We start from the raw sequence: 19,255 nt of genomic DNA on the forward strand, positions 1-19,255 counted from the left end.
CTCGTCGCTTTTCTCTCAAAACGACACGATAATTCGAAGCGTAAACACTTGTAACACACGATTTTTGTTGTATGGCAGCGAAATCAGCAGAAATGCAACTTTAGCTGATATGAACTTTTGTTAGAGGGGGCGTCGGGGGACCTTCTGATTCTTCGATTCTATTTCTCTTCAAAGGAAGTAAACGTTTTGAAATTTAGGGAAAACCTTTTCAGGATTACGGTAGAGCCCAAAAATCTTGGTCGACTCTCTAACGGTAACTTAAGATTACGAGTAACGGACACTTGAAAACTAGATTATACTTTAAACAACCATTTGGTCAAAAAAAAGAACATGTTTACTTTCACTTCACTTCTTCTCAATTCTCCGTTAGCGTAATAGGGAACAGTTCAAAAGAGTTTCAATTTATCAATAGAGCGCGGGTGCATTGTCAATTAACTCTACAGTAACTATGTGTCACAACAAATAGCAATGTATGCGATAGAGGGAAACAAACATCGAGAATCAAAAAAGGGAAGGAAGTGAAAATGGAATCAAGGAAGAGAAAGAAGGTGACGGAAACCAGAAAGAAGTTTCAAGAAGAAAAAAGAAAAAAGCTTCATAACGAATATGTGATTGTGTGTGAGTGTGTTTGTTGGTTGCGCAAAGACTCAAGAAGAAGGAGAAGCAGAAATGCAACTCGGCGAGAGGCGAAATGCGATGGTGATGAGCAGTAGCAGGAGCCCAGGTTCCTAGAGACCATACGGGACGAGCAAACATACGAAATCTTGCTCTCTCCCGCCAAGAAAAGCTGAAGACGAAGGCATGCGCACTCGAGAACGCTTTATTTATTGTACTTCCACATCGACCGAATGCCACGTGGAAACAAAAAGAGATAGAAATACTATGACAACTTATCAGTTTTTGTTCGACGGGGGATCCGAAGAAAATTATACTTTAACGATGTGGAGAGATCGTAGCAACTCACGTTGTTCATTATTCAAAAGATGCCTTCCAGAATTTCATGATATCACAGTAGTACCGATTTTTGAATTCAGTTTTTTTTGGCTAACAAAAACTATTATTGTCCGCTCTACTCTACATTTACAGACCAAAAAAAGAAGGATGTCTTCTTATGAAGTTCACATAATCTGACCACCAGTTCAGAATCTTCATGACGTGAGCATAACTTTATAAAAATTTTAGACACTCTAACGAATTGCCGATGGTCAAGAAACAAATGTCCAAATATATGTCCCTCCCACAGATGTTCATTTTAAAATCCCTCGCTTCTCTAAGTCGCTCTGCTACAGTTGTATTTCCGGTAATTAGACATCAAACAGTCTCCAAAAAAGGCATTTTCGGAAAGAAAACTGTTTATTGATAAGAAAAGAGACTGGTTGCAAACAGAACCCCTCCCACCAATCACTTTGGAAATTTATCGGACAGCAAACCGAAAAAAAAGAAGTGATGAAGGAATGAAAAGACGAAGAAGACGATTGAGATATTGTTTCTCTTTACTATTTATCACCAAATCTTTGATCACAAAGACTTTCAAAAGAATTTGAAACTTAGATAGGTTTAAAACAGAGAAAAAAAAACGGATAGTTTAAGGAAAAAATGAGAAGGAGTGAAGAAAAAAGAACTATCGAATCACGCAGACACTTCATAAAAACCCAAAAAAACTTTCTTTTCAATTGTTTTTTTTTTCTCGGAATGTATGAGAAAGCAGTTATCAATTGGAATGTAGTACAGTGTGTCCGCACATAACAGTTTGCGGGAAAGAGTGGGTGGCGACCTTAATTAGACGATCATCCTTGAGAGACAGTTCAGATATGACTGATAAGTGAATGAATATATGGGAGAGAATATGTGTATGTATTAGAGGTATTGGCGGAAGGAGAGGAAGAAATCGGGAATAAGGGATCGAGTAAGATTACTATATCATTACTATTATTTCTTGTTTACAACATAACGTTTATAACGAAACAATTTTGATCAAACCGAATGATATCAGATGATAATAAGTGATATCAAATGATTCAATTCAAAGATATTGGTTAGAAAATACCGTATTCGATTAGATATACAGACTCCTTTTTCAAACTAGTACTTCGACCTACGCTTCAGGCATCTTCGTCTATATTGTGGCTAACCTCATCAAATCTAATCATTTTCATCAAATTGTTCAAAAACAAGAACTTATTCAAAATTAGCAAAAGTGCGAAAAATGCAACAGATGATCTTTGAGCATTTTCGGATTATCAAAACTAGAAAAAAAACAAACAATAAAGACAAACATATACTTTCATCTCGTCCATTCCGAAACTTCCAACAAGACTCCGAACTTAGATGGAAGAAGTAAAATGGATAAGAAATGTTGGATTACAATGAAAAATGGAAAAGTGAGATCGGAATAAAAAGAACAAACTTTTTAGCAAAAAAGTGTGGCTGTGAGCCACCCGCAACTCCTTCACTTGAGCATCTCGAAACAGAGAACCCCCGCAAAAAATGAGGAAAAGTACTGTAACGAAAAGAGAGATTTAGAGAAAGAGAAGACGGTAGAGTCGGATACCGAAAGAGTAAACTTGGAAGAAAAAAGAGAAATTTAGGAAGGGAAACGGTGGGAGGAATAGGAGAGAGGGAAAGGCTGTACGTAAGAAGAAGAAAGCAATTTCCACTACTATTTGACACTCTGCCAAGATTTCATTCCACAAAAAAGACAACGGGAAGATTTGTTTGTTTTCGGAAAACATTGGATTGCAAGTACAAAAAATACAGTTTCGAATAGTTCATTTCACATGAACTTTTTAAAATTTCAAAAGTGTGAACGAGGAAACAGATATCGGACAAAATATAATTGTCGGATACAGTAAGAAATTTTCAAAAAGTATGTTTCTGAAAAACATAAATGTGGGTGGTTGATGATAATAATCCAGAACATAATTTTTGTCTGAAAACTTCAGATATATAGTTCGACAGTAAAAACTATGGTATTCCCATTGTGTTTTAGCATTATTTTGAATAGAACGAAACATAACAAGAAGCTATGTGAAAACAGTAGTCTTGGACAAACTTTTTTCAGTCAATTAAGATGGAAAAATTGAAGAAAGAGCCTTCTCAAGAAGCTTCTCAACTATAACAGTTCTTTTCATTTCCCAAATTCAATATTTATTGAATAAAGTGATCAGTTACATTTGAATTTTGAAAATACAGTTAATAAAACACACGAATAATTATAAATGAGTATTCTCAGTAATTTCACGAATATAATTATGTCAAGAAACGGAACGACATCTTCTGTTCGATGTCTGTCTTCTCCATTGCCTGAAAAGTATTCTTGATTTCAATATCAGTTATATTATGATCAACGTACATTGCAGAACTCTTGAAAAGTGATATAACCATCACCATCTCTGTCTGCCTCACGCATCGTACGATCAGCAATTGAGTTGACTTGCTCTTTCGGTACATTCGCTCCAATCATCATCTGGAAACGAAACAAAGAATAAAAATTCGAAAATTTAGAAATGTAAATTACCTCGAGAATATCCTGGAACTCATCCTTTGTGATGGTTCCACTTTTATTCAAGTCGTACATTGTGAAGGCGACTGCAAAATTAGAAAAACACATTTATCACTTTTCCATTCTCTCTCCGTAAGAAGCTTACATCTTAACTTAGCTTCACGGCTATTCCATGGATGCGGTTTGTTTTTGTTAATCGGACGGAAATGGCTCAGAACTTTGACGAAGTCTTTGAAGTAGACCTTACGGCGTTCGAGCACTCTGAAATTATTAGTTAATGAAGATTTTCATCCCAAATCTTTATAGTCAAGATACGCAATTTAATATTTTCCATTATTTTGAGAATGTGGACTTTTTCTGAACTTTTTGCATGAATTCTATTCATTGAATTCTATATGAAAGTCGGCCAAAGATCATCTCAACTTTTTGAAAGTCTAGTTGCTCCCACCAAAAACGTGAAAAACTATTACGACAATTACTTTTCTGGAGTTGTCGGGTCAAAAAATCAAGTAACATTTCTAGCACATTCATCTTCCACTTCTCAGTTTTTCTCTTCTTGTTCTAGTTTTTTCAGAAGACATCACGCGATTTGTTGCCTCTCGCTTCTATCGGTTTGTCTTCGTTATTTCCAGAATTCTCCCTCATTCCTTCTTCTTTTTCTTCTTCAATTCTCCAAACTAATTGGTTAGACAACTCGAAAAAAGAAGAGTCCCGAATAGTCTGTGTGCTCCGAAATGAGATTAACACAAAACATTTTTTACTGGGTTAGTTTTTACTTAGTTACTACTTTTTCCTTTTATTTCTTTATTTTTATCCTTCAAAGTCTCAACGATGATGTATTCTTAAGAACTCTCTTTTCTTGGTGTCTCACTGAGAAGAATTCTCACGGAAAAGTGTAAATCTCGGGAGAGGAAAAGGGAGATGACAGCTGCTCGGCGAGCACCCATCTGGCTCCCCTCCAGAATGCTTATTGTTAATACTTTCGGGCGTTTGACAAGTTTTTAAAGTTAGAAACGAGTGAAAATAAAAATATTATTTTATGTGTTCGATGTCACTTTTTTCTACTTAAGAATAGCTATCACATACGTTTCTAGGGAATTTTCGGCTACAATTCAGTTTATTTCTAAATTTATGACGAAAAACATGTCAACGCATGGTGGAATTTTGAGTATGATAAGCTATGTTGGTGGTGCTCTGCCAAAATTTTTTTCTAAATCGTAAACTCTCATGTCCTAATTTATATTTTCCACGATAATTTACCAGTACAAGTATGCTCGCTCTCTGTATTTAGGCATTTCTTCCAAAAACAGAATGATAAAACCCTGATTCTCCCAGTCTTTCGTCATTCAAAAGTACTAGTAACTCTCATGATTCTTCTATGAACGTACTGCAAAATAGAAGAGAAAATAGAAGAAAAACAGAAGAAATTGATTCTAGGAATCTAGAAGTCACCCAACCTAAAACTAATTCTTTGTTCTTCTTTTTATTCCCACAAAAGACAGAAAAAGAGTTATTCTTTTTCCACTTCTTCTTCTTTTCCAACAAAGATTTCTCCGTCGGTTTTCTTCCGCCTGAATCGAACATTATAAGCAAAAAGTCGAAGGAGTGGCCTCTTCTCTCAAAAATCCCCCAGGGTCATGCTCCTCTAACCTAGTACGCTCCGGAGGAGGGCCTTCGACATTTTTGATTCTCTCTGACTGTTTCTGTCTCTTCATGAACTACGTTTCAATTTATTTGTCATGCGGAATCAAAAAATTTCCGTTTTTTTGAGTTTCAAGAATCGCAATGTTAAACCTGGATGGCTGAAAACTCTAGATCTACTCCGATAAATTGGTTCGTAGTATTATAGAGATCGAGTGATAAAAGGACTAGTTTCGGATTGGAAGACCACATCCGTCATCCTTGGATAGGCACCGCCCACAAATTGTAGAATGAAAAATTTGAAATAATCAATGTAATTTCAATCGGAGTTCGAGTTTCATACAAAACTGTTCATTTTCATTTTGGTCCCATTTTCATGACGAAACAGCAGCCCGAAAGTCTTCAGAAAAAGAGCTGCGGAGTACTGTACACCTCCCCGTTACTATTGTTTATACTCAATTGAAACTCGATATTCTAGACGTCATAAAACTCAATAAGATGAAAATGACAAATTTCTAGCTGATAATCCCAAACATATTATTAATTCAACAGCATCTTCCACTTTTTCTCTCTCTCTTTTTCTACTTCATAGACTCACGGCGTAAGGTTTCATCGTGGAGGTGAGCTCTTTTTTTTGGCAAAGAACGTGGGTAGAATGAGGGGAAATTTTAGAAGATTCATAGAATAGAATAGTCTTTTCAAATGAATATAATCTGGAAAAAGGAGAAGGCTCAACTGAATGAATACGTATTCTAATCGAAAAGAAGCAGCCAAAAATATTTATGTCCCTGGCCGTGAGTTATCCCCCATTTCTTTTTCTTCTTCTTTCTTCTTTCGTCATTCTTCTTCTTTGCTCTATCATATTATGCCAGATTGTTCATTCTCTAAGTCTCTCATTATATCTCTTCTATTTCATTTTTCTCATTTTGATTCCGATACATTTTTAAGTTTTTTGTATCGTTTCACTTACTCAGCGTCAGCGAAGAATGCATCGATTATCCTATCTCCGAGTGGGTTTTGTTTGAGTTCAGCGATTGACTGAAAGGCTTTAGAATGTTAGTTTCAGAAAAATTGATAAATCGCTCCAGAATATGGTTTATCTTAATCCAAATTCATCCTAATCCTTACATCTAACCAGGAAAGAAATCAGAGCGTAATATCAGATTCTTCAACTTCCTTTATCTAGAATTTCGATCTTTCGTTTTTTTTGTCTGAATGTTCACTCTGGCTTCATATGTTTATGTAATAATGTATAGCTTCTTTGGTTGTGTATAAGGGAACTCAGACGAACTATGAGAATTTGAATACCAAATTTGAATAGACCACTTTCTAATCAGAAACTATGATTTTCCAAGAACTTTGTCTGTAACATTTTGAGATATAATCCAAACCGTCTATGATTCAAAATTACCAACTGTTTGCTGGTTTCAGTATTCCTACATCTGATAGTTCCTATTTGGAAACCTATACATTTCTATCTTAACTTCCTTACCTGAAAATCTCCTTTCGTCAAGAAGTACTCATTGGTGGTCTTATCTCTATGAGTTGCCAACGAGATGAAACGACTGTAGAGTTTGAGAATTCCTCCGCGAGACACTGAAAAGAGATACGGTAATATTTGTTTTCGAGTCATTCGAGAATTCTGAAGAAGACACCCTGAGAAAGTGTCATCTTGAAACGGAAATGAAGTTTGAGCTTTTCGAAAGTCGAAGAAGAGAAAAAGGCGAACGAAAATAAATTTATTGGAAGAAGACTACGTTGTTTCACTTTCTTTTCCCTCCTCTTCTTTCGTTTTTTTTCATTCACCACCTTCTTCTTCTCTTTTCCTTTTTGCCATTTTTCATGAATAAATATGAGATGGCGTAAATTTTAAGGTTACCTAGAGAGCCTAACCAACTTTTTTCGTTCACTCTTTTTCACTTTCAGTTCATTTCAATATGATTTATATTTTCAGAAACTTGTTTCTCATAACTGAAATAAATCAACTCACATCCACTTTCAATGCTCAAGTGTTCGAGTTCGTGTTCCGGAATTTGAGACGTGGTTTGACCCATTTTTTATCTGTAACAAGAAGAAATTTGGCTGAAAAGAAGGTGGAAGGAGTGGCGATCCGGAATAGATGTAAGAGTTTTTTGAGTTTAACAAAATCAAAATATTTTTGATATTTCTCTAAATGTCAAAACTTTTTAACAGAAAAAGAAAAAAAGATGTCAAAATTGAAAGATGTCAGAAAACTTCGTTTTCATTCTCGGAGGAAGATGACAATAGAAAAGAAAAAACGGAAATTTACGTAAATTCGTTTTTTCAGAAATGCCACGAAACTGCTATCCATTATGTGCAGAGAAAAGAGATTTTATGGAGGTAAGTCGCCTTTTTTTGATAAAAATGAAAGTAAAAATGAAAAGAAGGATAGAAGATGCACAAAGATTGTAGGATTTCAAAGAGCTGTCAAGTGTGTTCTGCAAATGAATTCTAAGAAATATGGAAGCTTTCGAAAAAATATTTTAAAAGGAAGTATTTTCGAAATATTGAACACATAAAAAGTCTCCGTCTCTAATTTAAAAAAAAAAGTCCCTAATTCTAATGCAACAAGTTTTTTCTCGGGCTCATATTAGAACACACTAAACATTTCTAGGAGAGCATTGTGCTTCTTGGAAGCTCATTAATACAAAAAATTTCAAAGTGTATGTACTATGGTTTCATTCCTATGCACATTTTGATAAAGTATTAAACTGGTACAGATAAATTGTATTAAGATATTTTCAGCAAAACCACTCCGATTTCTGACAGAAATCGTTAAGTCCAAAGTTGACCAAAAAGTCTTTGGACTTTCTTTTTTTTTGTTTCCGAATGATGTATTTTCCCATCCTTATTAAGTATTTTTAGAAAAGTGGTTTTAACTTTGAAGAAGAAACTTCAAGTACGTCACATGTCGCTTGAGAAATCTACAGTAGGCGACTACTGGCTTCCAAACCAAGTCTACTAGGTTTCCCGTTTCTGGGAAGCATATGAAACTCTTTTCGACATTATCTTTTTTCTCTGAATATTAAACAAAACACGCAGAAACTTTAAAACTAAAATTAAAGACACTTAAAACTATTAAAATCGAAAATTGAAACGGAAATTGAAAATTGGTTGAGGAGACACGTATGATTCGACAGCATGGCCAATGTGGAACTGATAAAATAAGTGGAATGATAAGAATATGAAGTCAGTGTTTTATGGCTCGGCGAGCTCTTCGAACTTCATCTCATTCTTCTTTTCTTTTTGTCGGCATCATTGTGAAATGTATCACATTTCATTTCTTATTTGACGTGGTCATGGGAATGTGTGAAAGCTGAAAACAGAGAGAAAGGAAGAAAAAAGAATGAGTAGTTTCATATTTTTAGAAAAAAAAAGAACAAACATTGCATAATTTTTTGAATATTTCACATGATTCAAGATACCGAAAAGAGGAAAAAATGAGAAAGAGGAAGAAGGAAAAAGGAGAAAAACTATGCAGTGTGTACAATGAATCGATTGAAAATAACATTTTATGAGCCATCTCATCGTTGGAAAGACAGCAAAATACTTAACAGCTGAGAGGTTTTATTTGAGAAAAATGGAGGTTTTATTAATACTATCTAAAATTAGATAAAGAATTACCTTCTAAATCCGTATAATTGGATCAATTTGGGGGTTTGCGATACTGTAATAGTACTGTAGCCTGATTCAGAGTTGCAAGGTAAACCGATTTATGGACCTATGGACCTACCCACGAAGAAAACTTGTTCCATTTAATGCAATTTAATTCTATTCACGAATGCAATTTAATGCATTTTTGTGCCATAAAAATTCATTATTTTGCGTTCGTGAATAGGCAAGTTTTCTTCGTGGGTAGGTCCATTACGGATAAAGAAAAAATAAAACAAGATAAAATGAGTTATGAAAGTTTCATACTCGTGGAACTTTTTTTCTTAGAATTTTTATTAAATATCGATACTCGAACTCCCTAATCACATTTTTTTTCAATTTCAGCACAATCCTGCGCAAAATGGAACAGATTTCTATCGAGAATATGATCCGATGGTTGGTATTGGAACTGCCGCGGTGTTAGCATTGTTTTTCTTCACGATTACGATAAATGGGTTAGTTGGAAGAGATTTACAACATTGACTTGACCTCATTTCGTTTTTGTTTCAGGTGTATCCGGTGTGCGGTACGGAAATATAAGATGCATAAATTCTACAAAGAGATTCGAAAAGCAGAGAATAATCAGAAGCCAATATGTGATACAGTTTAACTTACGATTCTACCTATTTGACCAAACGATTTCTGGCCTGAAACGGGTGTGAAATGACACATGAAGATGTGAATATTTAAAGGGTTTCTCGTATGTTGCTCACACGTCATTTTGAACTTGCAACTATAATTCTCTGAACTTTTAACACCGGGTTTACGTTTATACGATTGACTCGGGAACAAAAAGTGGAGGTTTCGTGCTGGCTAGTGTCTGTGGATTGGAATACAAATAAACGATAACGTCGAAATACCGGTTACACATAACTGCCTATAAAAACGAAAACTTTGCTATGAAGTAGAAAATACAAGAATTGAAAAAGGAATATTTTGCAAACACAGAACTATTTAGATTTTCTATCGTTTCCTTTCTACAAGGCCTCCAGATCGACGTGTCGAATATCCGGATGTTTTTTTGTGATCTCTCCTTCGATTCGGTCAATTTCATCACCAAGTCGATCAATGACCTTCTCACCGTGATTTTCCATGAATACGACGAGCTCGTCTTCGTTTTCAATCTTTTTGACTTCCTTAAAATTTCAATAGATATGAAACCTGTATTCAAAAAGGTAGATGTTTCCGTCTTACATTCAGAAGTGCTGGCAAATGAACAGCTTCTTGCAAGTACGCTCTTGTGATCATTCTCCCATCGAAATCTAGCTCTGCTTTGAATCGACTCTGCTCAACTCCTAAGCATGTAGCTTTCACATCATGAACGGATCTCAAAATAATATAATGCACTTGAACGATTTGGATAACAGCACAAACCTGATCATAGGGTCGTTATTGAGTCTGGCCACAATATCATCAGTTATCCTTTGTGGGAGACTTCGACCCACCAAATGAGCAGCGTTGGTTCGAATGATGAAAGAGGCTACGGTTCCTAGAAAATAAAAGAAATAATTTTGTCGAATGAAAATACTAATAAAAAAGTTTAAGGCAACAAGACCTTACCGAGCAATGCGCCGATGACGATTGATCCGCAGCAATCGGGAATCGGGGAATTCAGGAATGACGATAGCGAAATAGCACAAAGAGCGATACCGACCTGAAAATTTATGACAATGGCAATATTTCATGACGAATTTGGTGTTTTCGCTTGATTCAATGAGATTTGAGTTTTATTTATATTCATATAATACCGTACACCAGTAACTGCAGCAGTGTCTTCGAGAAGAACAACGTTGAGTGAAGGATCAGCTGATGTTCTCACTGAAACGACACACACTCATAAATGTAAAATTTCTTTCTCTACCATAATTCCATATGCTAATATTCGCTTTTTTCGATTTAGCGAAGACTTCCCGATATGCAGTTATAGCAGATGTCCCTTGGAAGCATAATGACATGAATAGAGCGTAATAAGCCTGAAAGTTTACATAAACACGTTTTTCTTGTTCTTTTCTTACATATGTCAACGGTTCAAGAGGCTCTGGGTGAAGAAGTCCACTGACTCCATGATAAATCGACAGTCCACATCCAAATGCCATAATTCCACATCCAGAAATTAATGAGGTTACGTATCGCATGTTTCCTTAAAAGTAATTGTCGAATTTCATTTTTCTGGGGGTTGGAGCTCTCACCATAACCGTACGGAAACAACAAATCAGGATTTTTCGCTGAATATCGTATACCAAGAAGCAGAATAAGTTGATTACACGTATCCATAGCACTGTGAATTGCTTCGGCAAATAGAGATTTTGATCCGGTTAGATAGGCAGCTGTGAACTGTAATATAATGGAAAACTAATGATGATATTAATGATAACCTATATTAGGACCGGAAACTAACAGTAATTATAATCACACCCAAAATAATAGCATGTAATTATGTTATGAACAAACTAGTCGTAGTTATTCTATATCTTTCAGAAATAATTTTTACCTTCATAGCCATATCACAGAAGTTGAGTGTAAAAGCAATAGCAACAACTCTGTCAGCTCCTTTATGTTGATTAGTTGTCTCTACTCTCATTCTCATTCTCATTCTTTCGGCATCTGTTAATTCTTTTCTCATCGCGACTAATGGTCGTCTATGTGCTTCAAGAGCTTCCGAACTTCCATGAACTTTCAATGCTTTGTGATAAACTTCAGTTAATGCATACAACTGGTGACTATTCTTGCTCATATTTTGATGATGTGAATGACTGACCGCCGGTTTGCTGTGACTGGGTAGATCTTCCAGATCGGATTCTCTGAAAATGGTAAATGAAGAATGTTTTTGGCTTAGAGCTCACTTCAAACCGAATTCGGCCATCGCACTGAGCTTATCGATTTTGTCGTTTTCATAGGATCGTGATTTCTTCGATAATTGTGCAACTTTAAATAATTTTTTGAGCTTGCGTTTGGAAATTGGCGAGCCATCTTCAGAAGCCGTTGGTGTTCTATCCGATGATAAGCAGCGAACTACCGAAAACATGATAGTGGGATGTTTCAGACGGAATACTGGAATATTACAACTGTAAAACTGAATTTGTTATTCACTCCTAATCACCTGTGTTAACATTTGATAAAACTAGCGACGTGGGAATCATTTTGTTGATGGAGGACCTGAAATTTATGACTGTTTTGTTTGTGTTAGAATGAAAACTTCATTAATTTTACATATTCAAATGAAAAAAAGGACAATAGGCGGCATTTTTATTGTACAACTTCTGCAGCCAACAAAAAATGTTGATTTTTAGAGACAGCCGTACTGCGCTCTATTGTCACGCAAGAGTGAGGAGAGACGCAGGCAAATGTTACTTTTTCAACTCGAATATTTTAATTAATCAAGGAATATTCCTATTAATTTTCAGTTTTTAATACTTCGAAAATCAATAATCGTCAATTGAACTAGTGGCTGCAAAATTGTTATTTCATCTGTTACCGCCTGTTTATTTCTGATAAAAGATTTAATGAGAGAAACACGAGGTTCTGAAATTAACAGTTACCGTAACACAATTGAAATTAAAGTAGAAAGCAAAAGAGAAGTATTTATGTCGCATACATTTCCAGTTATTCCAGTTATAGACATTTATTCAGAAAATAGTAATCATTAGACAGAGCTTTGTATTTCTTTCATTAAAGATCCTCTTTCTCGTTTGTCCTTCTTTCACGGAAGTACTGTAAGTTCTGATGAATATCAACTTCAAGAACCTGTTAAACGTTTATATTTCTTCTCAGCTTTCTTTAATATCTGAACATACAGCTTTCTCTTAAATGGAATTTTTTTAAACCTCATTATTCGAATAAATGTGTGTCTAGAAGCCCCGCCCCGCCCCTTTCATCATTCTCATCTGCACATTTTTTTCAATCAATGGCTTCCCTTCACCGAACTTTGGCATAAGTGCGTTGGCGTTGGGTACTGGGAACTCATCGGCCGTCCGCCACTCACTGTGTAATAGTATGTGTCTCAATGAGCACACCGGCGAAACACAGAGAGCCTAAGCCCACTTTACGCTCTCTCCTGGTCACTTTTCCTCTCGTTCTTCCACCTTTTTGTTTTTAATTTTCTTGAACTATACTTTTGATATTCTTTTTTCACTGCTTCGATATCTATCTGACGCTAATTTCAGCAATGGCTCCGACCCCAAATGCAGAGTTGGAGGATCAAATTTTAGGGAGTAAGTTTCATATTTTATAAGAATTGACATGGATGAACATACTTAAAATATGAATATAACTTTTGCTATCGATAGAATTTCAGAAATAGCCACCCTCTTCGAGGAGACACTGAGTCAGAAACCACCGTCCAGTATAGTCGAGTTATGGAAGGAACACGTGGAAATAAAAAGAATACTGAAAGATGTTACAAGTATTCAGGCGAAACTCAGTGATACCGATGAAAGATTGGCGAACTCGAAGTGAGTTGATAATATTCAAACAAATAAGAATCGTACTTTGTCTTCGTTTAAGCTCTAGTTTCTGTGCTAGGATAGTGGTGTGTAATCATATTTTTCCAGAAGAGACGCCGAGTCAATAAAAAAGTTCCTAACTTGGGCCGATGGTGTCGGTATTGCGAGGAACAACGTCACGATAGTTAGTACAAAAACTTGTGGTTTTTCATTACAAGCTACAGGGTAACTATTTATATTCCTCCTCCCAAGTGACCACATTTCTGAAGTTTCCAGACCGATTCCAAATGCACACATTGTGGCTCGTGTTCCACGTCATGCAATGATTACCCTCGATCTTGCCAAAAAATCATCGCTTCTTAAAAAAGCATTCGAACGAGATCCAATTGTATCTGGAATGGAAAATGTTGGCCTCGCTCTTTTCTTGGCAACTCAATGGCTGCTGAATGAGAAATCGAAGTGGTTACCGTATATTTCAATCCTCCCCAATTCGTTCCCAACACCGCTTTTCTACACAGACGAGCAACTTCTTCAATTGAAACCGTCCCCAATATTTGAAGAGGCGTTGCTGTTCTACCGAACTATATCAAGACAATTCTGCTATTTTTTGATGGCAGTAGCAAAAAATAAGATTTATGAGTCAGCACAAAGAAGAAAAGATGCGAGGAACACAATGGAAACTCCTCTTTTCTACAATGCCCCGTTCACTGTTGCTAATTTGACTCCCGGATTATACTTCTGGGCTGTCGGAGTAGTAACGACAAGAGTGAATATGGTTCCCAGTGAACATTCAACAGATAAAGATGAAAAACCTAATCTTGTATGTTTTATAGGCTCCCGTTCTTTTAGGCTATAATTATTTGTTTTTTTTTCAGATTGCTGCACTTATTCCATTCCTCGATATGGCCAATCACGAAAATGTTGTTACGGAAGATCCCGTTGAAGATCTTGTATGTTACTCACCGGCTGAAGAATGCGCTGTTATTACCAGCCATTGTGACTTGGAAGCTGGAAATCAAGTGACAATCTTCTACGGATGCCGGAGCAGAGGAGAGCATTTACTTCACAACGGATTTGTTCCAATTCATCATCAACGTCAAGACGTCTTGAAACTGAAGATCGGAATCCCAAAGACTGACAAAACATTGGACTCGAAAACTAAGCTTATCGAGAAGTATGTCCAAAATGTTCAATGCAATGGTAATATATTCCAAGTAGATCTATACAATGTGAGTTTCATATTCTTGAATGGAAATTATAAATGAACGTTGAATATTTTCAGTACCCAGAACAGCCATTCCCTCTTGATCTTCTCATGTTTGCCGCAATATTTGTCTGTCCGGAGCCAACAGACGCAGCTATAGCAAAACCTGATATACGGAAGAAGGGTCTCGAATTCTTAAAGACACGATTCTCGCTTTTGAAGAAATCATACGATTCATCATTTTATGCTTCGAAACTCACTGACGTTGGAATTGACGGAGACGCCGCTCGTCTAAAAGCTTCTGAATCGGAGATTCTTCAGCTGGCGCTTTCTTACTGCGAAACTCTGAAAAAATCACAGGAATGATAGTAATTTGTTAAATATTAAATCTTTAATTTACTGCATGATCATCGCTCAATCAACTTTATGGTGTCAAATTTAAGTCTTTATTATTTTTTTGTTTTTTTCTTATATATTTTCAAAGTTTTCGTCATGATCCCACCCGACAAGGCAATGAAATAAATATGTGTTCTCGTAAGTGTCAAGCAATACTTTCTCGAATTGGAGCTTCCATTCGTCCACCACTTCGATGTTTCCAAGTCCAAGTATGAAACTGATCATGTCCACCTGTTGTCCATCTCTCTTCTTTTGGAACTATTCGAGCTAAATTATGGTCAGAATTCGAGTCAACCAAAGTGTATCGAGGATGGCGGGATGTTTGGTTCACCTGAATAACTTTTAAAAGATTATAAATTACAACTCTGTTTAATTAACGAACCACAACGTTTGCTTGTGATGGAGCAATAAAAACAGAAATCTCAGAACCGTGATAAGAAATGCTAGTTCTAGAAGGGTCATCACCGTTGGAAGATTGTCTTTCAGCTGTTGATTTGTTTCCGGAATATCCAGAACCTTCAAATTTTATTTTCTTTTCAAAAACATTTCTTTTTAACTCACTAATAGTAGATGACGGAGCTTGTGGCTGACTCAACCATACCCATTCATTTGTTTCTTCTTGTCTCGAATGAGATCCAGAAGATGAAGATAATCGAGAGAAGAACGGGACGACTAGTTGTTCATATCTGAAAATATCAAAAACACATTTAGTTAAGATCACATTTATAAACTTACCCTTTGAATGCAGCTGATCTCCTTATACAAGATATAAAAATGAATAAAAGAACAAGGCCAAATACTGTCAGGAGAAAAATGTGCATTGGGACAGATGGAAGAGATTCAGAAGGTTCAATTGTGGTTGAGGATGGATCTAGATCGATGATTGATTGACCTGAAATTCTTTCTTTTTTCCTTAAACATTTTAATTTAATCAAGTTTTACCAGAATTATTGATTTTGATGGGAACGTTGAGAACCGTAACAGCTAGAGAAGCAGGTGATGCTCCATTAATTGTCGATGCACACTGTGAAGAATACTGAAGAGCAATCTCAACAGATGGAAGTGGCCAGTGTTCATCAATTGCAATAACATGAACTTTTGATGCATGATGAGAAACGGCGAGAGCTCTTTCATTATCAGAATGAGCTGACATTTCAAAATATGAAGAATCCAGGTCGTTTAATGGCTCCCACGTTGCATCGGAATAACTAACACTAGCGAAAATTGAGCATTGTTGATAGAGTTTTGTGAGAGTTTTCGAATGATAAATTTCTATTTTGAAGAATGCTGGAGAGAACAAAATTGGAAGAATTCGGAAGTTTGTGTCACAAATTGGACGTGCTGATAGCCCAGTTGTGGTAACTTCTTCATTTCGAACTGAGATGTTTTCAGTCACAAGATCAAGAGATTTCTTGACATTTCGTACTACTAACCTGAAACATTTCAATAAAATATCTTCCCATCTATCAAACAACTCACTTTGCTAATCCCATGTTTTCTCCAATTATAACTGCTCTTCCTTCATGAAATTTCACATTTGCAACAGTTCGATTCGAGATTTGTAACGCGTTGTGAACAATATTAGTAACATCGAAAAGTATACTTTTATGTGAAGAAAGATATAATTGATCTCCTGTTTTCTGATCTTCAATCCATAAAGATGCTAGGACTTTAACCTGAAAACAGTTGAATGAAACATTGAAACATAAATGGAATCTAGACTCACATGTCCATGTTGGAATCTATTAACACATGCGAATTGCCTAGCAGCTCTTGATCTTTTAACACCTCCACCCAGGGGTAAATCTCTCCAAAATCCAACTTTCCAATTCTTAATAGTGGAAAGTGTGGAACTACTCGTCCATATTTTGAGAGGTAGTTTTGGATACCAAACACGAAATGAAAAAGCCGTAGTGTATCTGAGAAAGTGAGCATATACTTGAGCATCTGAAGAACCGTTTGACTCGGATCCATCGAGATAAACTGATGAACAAGTTGGAGATACTTTGATTATATTTGCATCTGATGAGATACAATGAGACTGAGATGTTACGTCTTCTGCTTTTGCCCCAATAGAAACTGTAAATATTCGGAGAGAGGAGGTCACTTGAAGACCAGATATTACTGCCAAATTCATCAGTTCTTTTCTCTGAAACCAAACAATTTCGGCTGTTCCTGAATATCTTGTATACCTTTGGAACAATAACAACTGCTGCAACTTCATCTGCAATAACTGAGAATTTGGTTGCAACCTTGTGATCATCTGGCGGTGGATCTGGACTTTTTGGGCCGAATATCACATGCCAGTGCAGTACAACATCATCTTTTATAGCATCTGTGGACGATACCATTTTGATTAAAATCGCCACAATATTGTCGTCAAATCTGAAAGAAAAGTATTAGAAGTTTAAAAGTGTCCATGGATATTTACCCAGACATTCCATCTTTTGGTTTGCAAACTAGTGACGTGTAAAAGAACGGTCTACTGGCAGAAGAAACTCGAATTGTCCAATTGGAACTAGTCGGATACACTGTTTCGATGCTCATTCGAGAGTCCACCCAAAGTCTGAAAATCAGAATATCGTTCAGATTTTTCTGTTTTTCAAGAAGACTGTTCATTAATGATTGATGATATCTTATTTTTCTGAAAACAAACTTACCGAATCTCCATTTGCTTTGTTTCATTTGCCCAACTTTTAACATGAAGAAACAAAGTTTGCATTGAATTCTGAGAAAATGATTGACTCGAAGTGGATCGCAATGTCACAGATCTGAACTCTATTACTCACAAATTGTATCCAAACTTTCGAAACTCACGTATCAGTTGCATTAGCCAACCAATCAATGTTCTGCTTCGAGATTCGTGAATTGATTTCAATTAAATGCTGAGGAAGATCATGAAAATTCTGATCACATTTTTCAGATACAGTATACGAAACGGAAAGAACACTTGTCTTATTTTGATCAGTTGGAAACCATGAAAACGGAACTGGAATACGAACAACACAACTGATTTTCTGATCGTCATGACGATTGAGATGACATTTTCCAAGTTCTGAAAATAGATGGGGAGTTAGGTCATATTTCAGTTTCAACGTCTTTTTTCTATTTCTCTCATTACTCTATAATGATGAGCAGAGAACCCTCTAAAATGTTATGTGAGTGACTCGTCGTTGGCTTAATTAAGTTTTTCCTTTTCTCCGAAATTCGAATATTTCAAATAAGAACCTTTTTCTGATCTTTGTTGTTTTACTTTTCAAAAAAGCTTCCAATCTAGAAGAAAGAACAACTCCTTTTTTGACAAACAATACGTAAACTAATTATTTGGTCACGAGATAATATTGGTCTGAGTGGTTTTGACATGGGAAATGTACTTACCAGTTGCAGAAGTTGATGATGTTATTTGTGCATGGACGCAGATTCCACCCACGTGACGGGATAGAGATTCATCAATCACTGCCAGAAGATCCACGTAGGGACGGACCTAGAATTTCTTTTTTTTTGTCGAAACGGACAACGGATGTTTTTAGATAACTAAACATGGCAATCGCGCATACTTGATCATCGGTTTATCTCGATGGATCCAAGTCAAATAGTTCTTTGTTTTTTGTGGGTTTTGGAAAGAGGAGTACTCACATTCAAAAATCATCAATTTCCACTCGTTTAGGTTTTCAGAATAAACTTACCACTAAAACCTTCTCCGTTATAATTCTAACTTTGACAGCACAATGCAATGGAACTTCTTCGAAAACTCTTCTGGAAGATGACACATCCGATGAGTATACTGTAGCCATAAGGTTTCGACTATTCGGACAACCATCCTATAAAATCAATACAATCCATGATATGAACCATTATAGATCTCATACTTGAACAAAAACTGATGTAAAATTCGTATTTTGATGACTGTGATAAAGAACAAATGCTTCGTCCGGCGGAGAGAATGTAATATGATCCGTGGAAACAGCGTTAACTGGAAATCAAATGTCAATAGAACTATCGTAACCCTGTGTATTTTGATGACTTTTTGAATAAACTGGAAGCCGGTTGTCCTTCAATGTATCATAGTTTTTGTTTTTATATTTCTAAAACTCGCCTTCCAAGTTTCCTCTATTCAAAATGCAAACTTTCTGAAAATAAGACAGCCAATTTTTTTCCATTGCAATTGTATAACTCCCAAAAGACGAGTTGTTTATGCAAAGTGATTCATTATAATGAGGCCACTAACCACTGTATTCTTATGGGAATTCTCATGTTTCTATCACAAATACTCAGATACAACATCCAGTGGAAACTTACTTAGGACTACATAAATGGAGAATTGAATTAGCTTTCGCATTTTGAATGAGCGATTACAGTAGTCCGATCATCTCTTTTTATCACATTGAATAGCCGTTG

At 36.0% G+C, this 19,255-nt stretch overlaps 5 protein-coding genes across 5 annotated transcripts; 2 read left to right on the forward strand and 3 right to left on the reverse strand.

Moving 5' to 3' along the window:
* Positions 1 to 3,249: 3,249 nt before the first annotated feature.
* Positions 3,250 to 7,197, reverse strand: GCK72_009645 (uncharacterized protein; the record flags this gene model as incomplete). Its single annotated transcript, XM_003113295.2, has 7 exons — positions 3,250 to 3,303; positions 3,353 to 3,466; positions 3,518 to 3,588; positions 3,648 to 3,763; positions 6,114 to 6,181; positions 6,636 to 6,739; positions 7,134 to 7,197. The coding sequence occupies 7 exons, from the start codon at positions 7,195 to 7,197 to the stop codon at positions 3,250 to 3,252; spliced, it is 591 nt and encodes a 196-aa protein (XP_003113343.1).
* A 256-nt stretch (positions 7,198 to 7,453) lies between these two features.
* On the forward strand, positions 7,454 to 9,425 carry GCK72_009646 (uncharacterized protein; the record flags this gene model as incomplete). The annotated part of the gene is made up of 3 exons (XM_003113162.2): positions 7,454 to 7,504; positions 9,161 to 9,270; positions 9,326 to 9,425. 3 exons carry the CDS (start codon positions 7,454 to 7,456, stop codon positions 9,423 to 9,425), a joined length of 261 nt encoding a protein of 86 aa, XP_003113210.2.
* A 367-nt stretch (positions 9,426 to 9,792) lies between these two features.
* Positions 9,793 to 11,955, reverse strand: GCK72_009647 (uncharacterized protein; the record flags this gene model as incomplete). The annotated part of the gene is made up of 11 exons (XM_053727472.1): positions 9,793 to 9,951; positions 10,010 to 10,142; positions 10,190 to 10,304; positions 10,376 to 10,469; positions 10,569 to 10,633; positions 10,677 to 10,788; positions 10,831 to 10,955; positions 11,005 to 11,149; positions 11,307 to 11,616; positions 11,659 to 11,866; positions 11,916 to 11,955. 11 exons carry the CDS (start codon positions 11,953 to 11,955, stop codon positions 9,793 to 9,795), a joined length of 1,506 nt encoding a protein of 501 aa, XP_053587049.1.
* Positions 11,956 to 12,980: 1,025 nt separating this feature from the next.
* On the forward strand, positions 12,981 to 14,827 carry GCK72_009648 (uncharacterized protein; the record flags this gene model as incomplete). The annotated part of the gene is made up of 6 exons (XM_003113084.2): positions 12,981 to 13,026; positions 13,110 to 13,266; positions 13,366 to 13,482; positions 13,534 to 14,077; positions 14,133 to 14,486; positions 14,540 to 14,827. The coding sequence occupies 6 exons, from the start codon at positions 12,981 to 12,983 to the stop codon at positions 14,825 to 14,827; spliced, it is 1,506 nt and encodes a 501-aa protein (XP_003113132.2).
* A 175-nt stretch (positions 14,828 to 15,002) lies between these two features.
* On the reverse strand, positions 15,003 to 19,196 carry GCK72_009649 (uncharacterized protein; the record flags this gene model as incomplete). The annotated part of the gene is made up of 15 exons (XM_003112880.2): positions 15,003 to 15,188; positions 15,240 to 15,373; positions 15,419 to 15,543; positions 15,593 to 15,749; positions 15,800 to 16,290; positions 16,337 to 16,533; positions 16,584 to 17,006; positions 17,050 to 17,242; positions 17,289 to 17,423; positions 17,518 to 17,628; positions 17,675 to 17,912; positions 18,236 to 18,341; positions 18,544 to 18,678; positions 18,727 to 18,830; positions 19,157 to 19,196. The coding sequence occupies 15 exons, from the start codon at positions 19,194 to 19,196 to the stop codon at positions 15,003 to 15,005; spliced, it is 2,775 nt and encodes a 924-aa protein (XP_003112928.2).
* Between the last annotated feature and the right edge of the window lie 59 nt (positions 19,197 to 19,255).

This window comes from Caenorhabditis remanei, chromosome III (genome assembly GCF_010183535.1).
Source record: "Caenorhabditis remanei strain PX506 chromosome III, whole genome shotgun sequence".
In the NCBI taxonomy this organism is placed as follows: Eukaryota; Metazoa; Nematoda; class Chromadorea; order Rhabditida; family Rhabditidae; genus Caenorhabditis; species Caenorhabditis remanei.